General features: G+C 36.9%; 2 protein-coding genes across 2 annotated transcripts in view; one reads left to right on the forward strand and one right to left on the reverse strand.

The window, feature by feature from the left end:
* Positions 1 to 648: 648 nt before the first annotated feature.
* LOC113723021 (pescadillo homolog) lies at positions 649 to 7,129 on the reverse strand. The gene is made up of 13 exons (XM_027246286.2): positions 6,987 to 7,129; positions 6,801 to 6,886; positions 6,173 to 6,421; positions 5,945 to 6,079; positions 5,740 to 5,824; positions 5,536 to 5,646; positions 4,816 to 4,909; positions 4,367 to 4,653; positions 3,182 to 3,289; positions 2,667 to 2,788; positions 2,153 to 2,372; positions 1,279 to 1,482; positions 649 to 1,080 (listed from the first exon to the last, which is right to left on the reverse strand). Exons 1-13 carry the CDS (start codon positions 7,008 to 7,010, stop codon positions 1,000 to 1,002), a joined length of 1,806 nt encoding a protein of 601 aa, XP_027102087.2. The 5' UTR covers positions 7,011 to 7,129; the 3' UTR covers positions 649 to 999.
* Positions 7,130 to 8,107: 978 nt separating this feature from the next.
* LOC140007651 (uncharacterized) overlaps positions 8,108 to 9,007 on the forward strand; it is a 16,724-nt gene continuing 15,824 nt past the window's right edge. The window contains exons 1-4 of the mRNA XM_072050574.1: positions 8,108 to 8,345; positions 8,454 to 8,566; positions 8,695 to 8,803; positions 8,895 to 8,959. Of these exons, the coding sequence (XP_071906675.1) occupies positions 8,279 to 8,345; positions 8,454 to 8,566; positions 8,695 to 8,803; positions 8,895 to 8,959 (354 nt within the window). The 5' untranslated portion in view covers positions 8,108 to 8,278. The remainder of the gene's footprint in view (positions 8,346 to 8,453; positions 8,567 to 8,694; positions 8,804 to 8,894; positions 8,960 to 9,007) is intronic.

Below are 9,007 nucleotides of genomic sequence, written 5' to 3' on the forward strand. Positions count from 1 at the left end.
GTCAAAAAAATGTTTGGCCGTTAAAATTGTTCAATTTTCAAAAATGTCCCTGCTTCTTTTGTCCTAGCCATAGTAGATAGAAAAGTTGTATGTACATGAAATACGAAGATACGATTGGTTAACAGTTAAGCCAAATCTTTTGCCTCCTAGTTGTAAATATTCGGAAAGTGTTAGTTTTGATCGGGACCATTAACCGTGCTCTGCTTGGTTCAACCCAGACAACGGCAAGTAGAACCCGTGCCGTGCACAAAAGAATGCGTGTTTTTAAACCTAGACTGAAAACTGAAAAGTGAAGCAAAAAAGCTTCTCATTTGTCATTTAATCGGTTTGACTCCAATTAAAAGGTTTAATCATTTTTTAGATTTACTTTATTATAAAAATTTGAATAATAGAAAAGAAAAACTAATAGAAACTGATTAAACCTCCTAATTTTTACTGATTCAATAGATTCTTAAACGAATTTGACCAATTCAATTGATTATTTCGATTAATTATTAAACCAGACCAGAGGCATGACAAATTTCGCAATTTCTGATCCGGTCCGGTTTTCAAACTGCTCCGTGAACGTCTCAGTAGTTGACCGCGCGCTGAAAAGGACAATAACAGGTGAATCTTTTCCAGGTAACCTTACCGCCATGACAGAACCACTTCGAGCACATCTTCCTCAAATACATTTAACAAAATTTCCTCAAATACATCTTCCTCAATATTGAGCCAATTTTGCAAGTCCAAAAGAACGATAAAGATGAATAACACCAATTGCCGCAAAACTTTAGCCAATCAAGTCGGCAATCTTCAAGACAATATACAAAGTGATTTTTCTTTCTAATCCTCTGCCTCTCCCCCCCCCCCTCTCCTCTTTTTTCCCCTTTTTCATGGTCTCGTCTTCGTACAATGGGTAATGCTTGACCAAGTTCTACAAGCAGGAGAATGGAGACCAAAATTTTACAAAAGATGAACGTGTAACCATTTCAGGTTACCACAATACCCAGTATCCCATTACGACTTTTTCGCTGCGTCAATTTTTTCCTTTCTTTCCTTGAGAAGGTGAACATGAGCACGTTTCCGCTGTTTGCCAATCTGTACGAGAAAGAACGGTAGCCATGAGCCACAAATCATATTGGTCAATAAATGATCAAACTGGGAACGCTTTTTCCAAAATTTTAAATCGCTTTTAACACATGTTAATTCACCACCAAACAAAAGCAGATTAACTTTTCTGGTGTTCGGTGAAAGGGGTGGCTAAGCATGCATCTCAATAACATACACAGAACTTACCTGCATAGCTTCATAAAGCTTTCTCTTCCTACGAGGCATCACAACCTTGGACATGTTATCAGCATCCTCAGTAATCTGGAGCAAATTAGAGAGAGATTCTTCCACAGCATCATTCTGCTTGACTGTATCCACAATGGAAGGATACTGAGTTCCTTGAAGCTCCAACTTCAGTTCATCATGATATTGCTTCTGAAGAATAGACATCTGCGCTTATGCAAATTTGATCACTCAGGACTATTTCCAGACACATAAATTTGATCTAGACAGAATGCTTAAAGGTCAGATTTGAGGAATTGTGGTGGCATGAAATATAGTAAAGGAGTTCAACCTCTACACAAAGGGAAGACATATGACTTCCCTGGTAAATATTAGTACTTCACCAATAGGGTCCATTCAGTTATTTATAGGTTTCTGAATGCAAGTATCCACTAAATCACAGACCAACGCCATCATACTCACCATCTAATAGGCGAAGTAAATAATCATAGTGAAGGTAAAAACACTCGGACAATTAACAATACCAGGTACCTAACTGTAGTAAAGGTATAATTCCCGTTAACAAGTAAGATACTTGTAAAAATAATTCTTGTCCGGCAGAATTTAAAAAATCATTCCATGTTAACCCAATATATCAGATGATGAACTAGTTTGTATCCTAGATTTCTATAAATACGTGCAATGACAACCACCAGTTATGAGATTTAATCTGTCAGACGAGAAAAGCACGTGATCCTTAAGTTATACCAATACTCTAAGCTAGGACATATTTTAGTTCTGAAATTAAAAAAAAAAAAGACAGTTATGTGAGAAAATTATACTATAGTTTACACAATTAGTATCACATTTAATCAGCTTAGATCTACTTTGAAAATACCTTTTTCTTTTTCTCAGCAGCTTCAATTGCTTCAGCACGATCAATGATACCTTCAACCAATAAAGTCTGTGGATCAGCCAAGTCTTCCGTTCCCACACCAGGCATTGGAAGGACTTCTTTTCTTGCAGCAGCCTGCAGCCGTTTGATGGTCTCTGCATACTCAGGAACATATCCTTCTGCCTCATTGTCAACAAAAGGTGACAAATGTGGTGGAGGAATCCTGCTAAGACAAACTTCTTAGGACATCCAAATGATAAAAATGTCTAGTACATAAACATTGAAAACATACAGTGAGGAGGACACCATCCTGCCAAAGGATGATACAACCCAAAAAAAGTGATAGTCAATTACATATTCTCCTACCCTTTCTTTGGACTTAGAATTATTCTAAGGAACTAAACATAGGATAATGGTCTATGGACCCCAAAGTGAATCAACAAATAACTACTGAATTTATTGTCAATGATTATGGAAGATATACGTACTCATGCAAACACAAAACATAAAACATTACCTTCCAACTAAGTAATCATCAGTAGGCAATACTATTCGCGCATTTACACAATCATAAACCCATTGAGGCTGCAAATATGCTCGAGAAAGGAATGTGTGTTTCTGAGTTGGCCTGTCAACAATCTGCACATGCAAAATTTTAGGATCATATATACTTTCAGACTAGAAGTTAAAGCTTCATCAACACAAATTAGAGGTTTAACACCCCTACAACAAGTGGAAACACATACGTGATCATGCATAGTTCAAATAATCAGGATCAGATTACAGAGGTACCTAATATCCCAAACCTCACAATCCAGCACAACACAAGGTAGTGTTCTTTGGGTTAGTGTTGGGATACAGTTGTTTGCTACAATCTGTGGCTACAGTTGTTTAGCATATCACAACAATACATGTCTAGTAGTGTTCTTTGGGTTTTGGTGCCAAAATCACATCTACCAAATCAGATTACATTTCACACGACAAATGAATTTGAAGACATATGCATTTTATATTACATCTGCTGTGTCAGACCTGATGAGTAATGCTCTGATCAGATTCGTTGAATGGAGCTCCTTCTCCCTCCCAAGAAACCAGACCTCCAAAAGCTGGGATTATAAATAGCAAAGATTCTCTAGGAACCTGGATATAAAGCAACAAAAAATCATGGAAACAAGCACAAACCCATGCTTACACATACGCACAGAGTGATAGCAGAATTATACATCTAATTTGTTAAATAAGAAAAAGTAGAGGTCAATAGACTACACCAGAGGATGCATATCTCAACCCCAACTCTAAAGTGCACAAATACTCACCAACAAGACATACCATAGAGAGCCAGTCATCCAAGAAAACCACTGCTTAACATATTTGTCAACAACAAAACAAGAAACACAATCACAGAACTATCTAAAAGGACATCTGAACCCCTAAAGCTCAACAAACATTTACAAATGCTATTTTTAACACCTGAATTGCAATAATAACAGCTGTTGACTACGATTCAGGAGGAAAAGCTATTGCAAGTTGCAGCAAGGCAACATGAATTTTTATCACACGAACAATGTGAATGTGATAAAGCATACTAATAGGATGTCACTATGAAAATGCCTAAGATAAGTACATCAGAATATGACAAGGAGCAGGCAAAACATGAAAGACTCTGAAACATGAAAAATTCACTTCATTGAAAGTGAGCAAGAAAAAGTAGTCCCACTAACAGCTCAAGAAAGCCAGTGTAAAACCAAACAGAATACAGTTTTCACCAGCATAAGAAGTTCTGTGCTCAGTGTCTGCTACCATGTTATATGTAAGAAGACAACATGCCATATTTAAGACAAATAGTGATGCCAACATTCCCATGCCTCAGAAGCTTTTAGTTTATAGGAGAGCAGGAAGTCAAGAGATGTCAAATATTCATATGCAATAAATATTCAATCCAAGGATTACGAAGGTAACATCCATTTAAGTTCAACTATAAACCTCCAGATGAACAATCCTTCAGCTTATTTCCTTGAATTATGTTTTACAGCAGGTATGTTCCCTTGGGGACTGACTCTGCACCTCATTAATAGCTTCATTCCACATCAAACCCCTTCCACTTCCCAATATCCCAATCAACGAGGGAAATATTCAGTAAAATGATCAGTCCAACTCATCAAACACAAAAGATACAAGATAATAAAATCACAATAACCAATGCAAAACTATTCCCACCTCACGGCTCAAGAAAAATTTCATATTCTTGAAAAGGCTTCTACATTCCCTCGTATTGGTATCTTCTTCTTCATTGCCTTCTGCATCTCCAATAAGATGCATCAATGCCCCAGGCTCATTTGAAGGAAGTTGGTGTTGGAGTTGGGCAAGTCTGAGTTCAGACTCTTCAAGTTTTGTCTCTTCGTGTTTTTCCTCAACTTGTTGGGACCCAGACAAACCGATATCTTCGGAGTCCAATTTAGAAGCTTTAGAATTGGCATCAAAGTATCTTGACAAAGCATATAGATCTGCACAAATTTAGAAACAAAGAAAATACAGTATCAAGTTTTCATGTATTAACATGCAGAGTAAACCAGCTCTAGCCAACCCATTCTACAAAAGTAAAATATTCTCCCAATTGACTTCTAAGGAAATATTTATGAGAAACTGAGTAAGGGTAAATGGAATACCGGCTGCCAATGCTTCCAAGCGAGAATCCAGAATTGGTGGATATTTGACATTTATTGAATGATAAAGTTTGAAATTAACAAAAGCAAGGAGAGTCTGCAACAAAAAACAAATAAAAATAAGTATTGAAAGAAATTAAGAGGAAAACAGAAACAGATGAGTGGAAAATAAATCTTCACTGAGTCTACAATAAGAGGGAGATAAGTCAATAAAAATGGATAAGGCGTGTGAAATTGATTAATTTGATATGAAGATTTTGCACAATATGATGTGCCTATACAGTTCAAGGAGGTGCACTCAGGCTAAAGTGGGGCAGTGCCATGCTAGTACTTTGCCATAATAAAATGAATAAGGCATGAGAGAATACAATTCGGTGACAGAGTAAGTAATGATTCTTCAGCAGTGTTATCTAATGACAACTGTCTCTAGGAAAGCTTAAAATTTGAGACTCTGGCCATGTCTCCAACTTCACCCATAAAAAGTCATGCTTCATAATTGACACACATCACCTGTTTTGAAAAAAAATTATATTTTGGCCCTATATAAGGTTAAGCAAGTGAGTCTGCAAATCCTGCAGAAAATACCTAAGCTAATTTTATCTTCTAATCTTCATGAAAAAAGAAGAAAACAATTACCACTCTTCACCCTGCAAAATTCCACAGAGACTGGACACTGAATGTATGTAAAAGAAAAATCAATCATGAAACCCAACATCCACTAACCTCATAGAATTCCAGGAAAGTCAGCATCACTTTGAAGTCGACGTCATCTGGCAATACTTGCTGCAATGCATGAGGAGTTAACCAAGTGACCTTTTGGCCCTCAACCTCTGCCTGCAGAGATCATTGCTCTATCAATGTCTACCAGAAAAGGACCATATACCAGGAATTCAGACTAGAAGGAAAGAAGACCAGAAGAAGATATACCTGGTAATATATTCCCTTTACAGATATGAAAGTTTTCCGAAGTTTATGAGTGCGAGAAATATAAGCCTGCCATTCATGACTCAACCTAATCCATACCGAATTAGAATATCCGATAAGTACAAGAGATATGAAGTAATATCAAGAAATGTTCAAAAGCTGTAAACTTAGTCTCACAAATATTATCTACAACAATCAAAGTAATAACCTTCGACAATTATGAATACGGTCAACTTGAATGTTTTCCCTTTCGACCCTCTGAATAGCAGGCAATGCAGCAAAGAGGTGAACCATACTGAGACAATCATCCAGATCACGTAGTGCATCAATGAATTTTGGGTACCTGTACCCAAGCAGTTATAGATGCCCTTTTTCAAGTACCTCAACTAAGCAAGCACAAAAGGTTGCAACCTCAAAATTTATGCCATCAACCAACCTCTCTCCGATAAGCCTATCTAGTGTGTATGAAGGCTTGCGGCTCAATAGACGCTCAGCAAGATCTCGGTTTTTCTTTGACTGGGCTTTCTTGACCTTCTTCTCATACGCCCGCATCTCTCTTAACTTCTCAAGTAGGGGCTCATGTTTCAAGAACAGAATATCTTTCATGTGATAATAGGTGTGGTGGGATCCCTTGACCTTCTTCTTGGGGTCTCGGGGAAAGACACCTTTGAGGATGCATAATTTCCTGTAAGGATGAACCTTAAGTACTAAAATCAGTAATCCTTTTTTACCATGCAAAACAAGCTGAAGTAGCTAATGCTCATGGAACCCCTTTTCTACTGCTTATGTTGCTACAAGCTATACACGTGCAAAGCTTTTTCTTATAACTTCCCTCGTCTATTAGATGCATTTTCACGATGGAAATTTTCAGAAAATGTATATACAAGTTGGTTGGCCCTAACACTGTGGAAACAATCAAAGAATCTTTATCTTGTTTGCTTCACGGGAACTTTTAAAGGGCAAAATCCCTTGTCAAAAGCAATTCTCAAACTAGCTAAACCAATACAATCAGATGCAATTTGAGCTAAATAGTAAATCGTTAATCAGATGGAGGGGGAAGGCACCTGAAAACTGATAAGCTGACTTGGAGATATTTGACGGCTTGTGACCTTGTAACATATTTTGCAGCGTTCCCCTCCTTTTTCTTCCCCTGAAAACGGACGGAACATGTCACAGAACTTGGCAGTCAAATGAACTTCACTAAAACAACAATGAGAGAAAGACAATGAGCCGGGTGGAATTGAACTAACCGGAGGTCTGTAATGCTTCGGCATGGCGGCAGAGTAACACCGACTAGGGAGAGCACTTCGAATGGAGGAGACGCCAGGAACTTCGGTTTTGCCTTTGTTTGTTCGGCGGTGCGGATACAAAAACCCTAATCGGGTAAAAACCGACTTGGTGCCTTATGAGATTAATTACACTTACCTCCCTTGAGGTTTGTTCATATTACAAAACATATCGCATAGTTTGACCAAATTATATTTGTGCCCTTGTTATTAACTGTTCACCGTTAATGGATGTTGTTAAATGACCGAAAAGCCCCGGTAAAGATTTTATAAATCAAAATCAAAAGCAAAATAAAAATAATTTTTAACCAAAAAAATCATGGGAGGGAGATAAATAAAATAAGAATAAAAAGAATGAGAAAATAAATGCTGATAAATAAAAACAAAACAAACAAATCCAACTACTTTCGTAGAATGATGAATAAAAAATATCTACTATGAAGAAACCAAAAAAAAGGAAAATAATAAGATATTAAAAACAAAAAGAAAAGGAACAAATATTTGAATCTGTCTTGTCCCAAGTTACAACCAATTCATTGTCACCATTTCATTCTATTGTCGTCCAAAGACATACACATAAGATGCAAATATCTCTAATCCCCCAAAAGGTATGGCATTGGAAGAAGAGTAAATGATAAAAAAGACCAATCACTTATTTAAGACTGCATCATTTGATCACCAAACTCTTTTTTTCTTTTTTGCCAAAAAAATTATTGAACTTATACAAATATACCTTTAAATTCATTTATAGCCAAAACTTGGAAGGATGATGCCAAAAGATACTTCATTAGATTCACTACACTTCAATTTAATACTTTAACTTATGAATAAATTTATATATATTGACAGTGTATATAAGGTTAATTATTAATCTTAAATAAAATTCTCATTATCTTTAAATTATCTTTTGAACACGCTGGTGCGTGATATAAAAAAAGACCAGTGAGGCCATTATTGAGTTGATGTGGCTTTCACATTTGCCGAGTCTTTTAGTGGGCAGGCTCATGAGCAAATGGGCCAGAGGGATCAACGGGTAAATGAGTTCTTGTGCGACGCCCCCGTCTACCGCCAATTCAGTCACGTTGAAATGCCAAAATTTTAAAAGTTTCCCGCCTCTTCCAACCACCATCCTCGCGCCAAGTCAAACTGCACGGGAAACCCCATATCTAATCATATTCGGTCCTCCAAACCCCCTTTCAGCTCCTCTCTCTCTCTCTCTTCATATCTGACGGAGATCGTTTTATACTAACACGAAAATGCAGAACTTCATAGCTCAATCGTTCTTCCGAGATATCAATTCCAGAGAGCTCAACGGATTCCGAGGTTCGCTTAACCGCGGCAGAGTTTTTTTGTTTTTTTGTTTTGCCTTTTTCCTCCCTCTAATTGAAGTTCTCTGTAGTTTTAATTTTAATGTTATTTATTTTTCCCCAGTGAAGAAAAGACCCTATATAGTGGATGAAAGGCCGGAATCAAGCCAACTTGGAGCCGTATCTGTCGAGCACAATGGCAAGACTTCACCTCCAATGGCTCTCTCTTTTTGCAAGGTTAATAATCCATCGCTCGAAGTAATCACTACACGATATATGTGTGTAGTAAGCTTTTGAATTTCTTTGTTCTTTTTATCTAAATATTTTAAAGAAATTTTAATATGTCCTCAATTTTAAGAATGCAGAGTAATGAAAACGCTCATATTCTAGCTGTTACGGATGAGGCAGGGTACATCAGCTTGTATAATACTCGCTTAAAATTTCCATCTTCTTCAACTTATCAACAGAATACAGGTCGGATAAATTTTTTTGCCTAGATGTTGTTTGTGTAATTGAATTAAACTTTAAAAACTTGTCAAGTATTGATTACGACTTACCTCTGCAGAAAAATGTAGAATTTTGGAGTGGGTTGCCCATGATAATGCCATTTTTGATATTTGTTGGATCAAGGTATTTTTTTTTTCTCTTGACTTTCTTCCAATTGAAGTCGAATCAGCA

The sequence above is a fragment of the Coffea arabica genome, chromosome 5c (genome assembly GCF_036785885.1).
Source record: "Coffea arabica cultivar ET-39 chromosome 5c, Coffea Arabica ET-39 HiFi, whole genome shotgun sequence".
Lineage (NCBI taxonomy): Eukaryota > Viridiplantae > Streptophyta > Magnoliopsida > Gentianales > Rubiaceae > Coffea > Coffea arabica.

Bases quoted from the DNA above. Each gene is read 5' to 3' on its own strand.
- LOC113723021 (XM_027246286.2), bottom strand. From the start codon at position 7,010: ATGCCGAAGCATTACAGACCTCCG. The intron at 6,422-6,800 runs GTGCCTTCCCCC...TCATCCTTACAG, and splicing joins GTCAGCTTATCAGTTTTCAG to GAAATTATGCATCCTCAAAG. The intron at 4,654-4,815 runs GTATTCCATTTA...AAATTTGTGCAG, and splicing joins CTTGGAAGCATTGGCAGCCG to ATCTATATGCTTTGTCAAGA.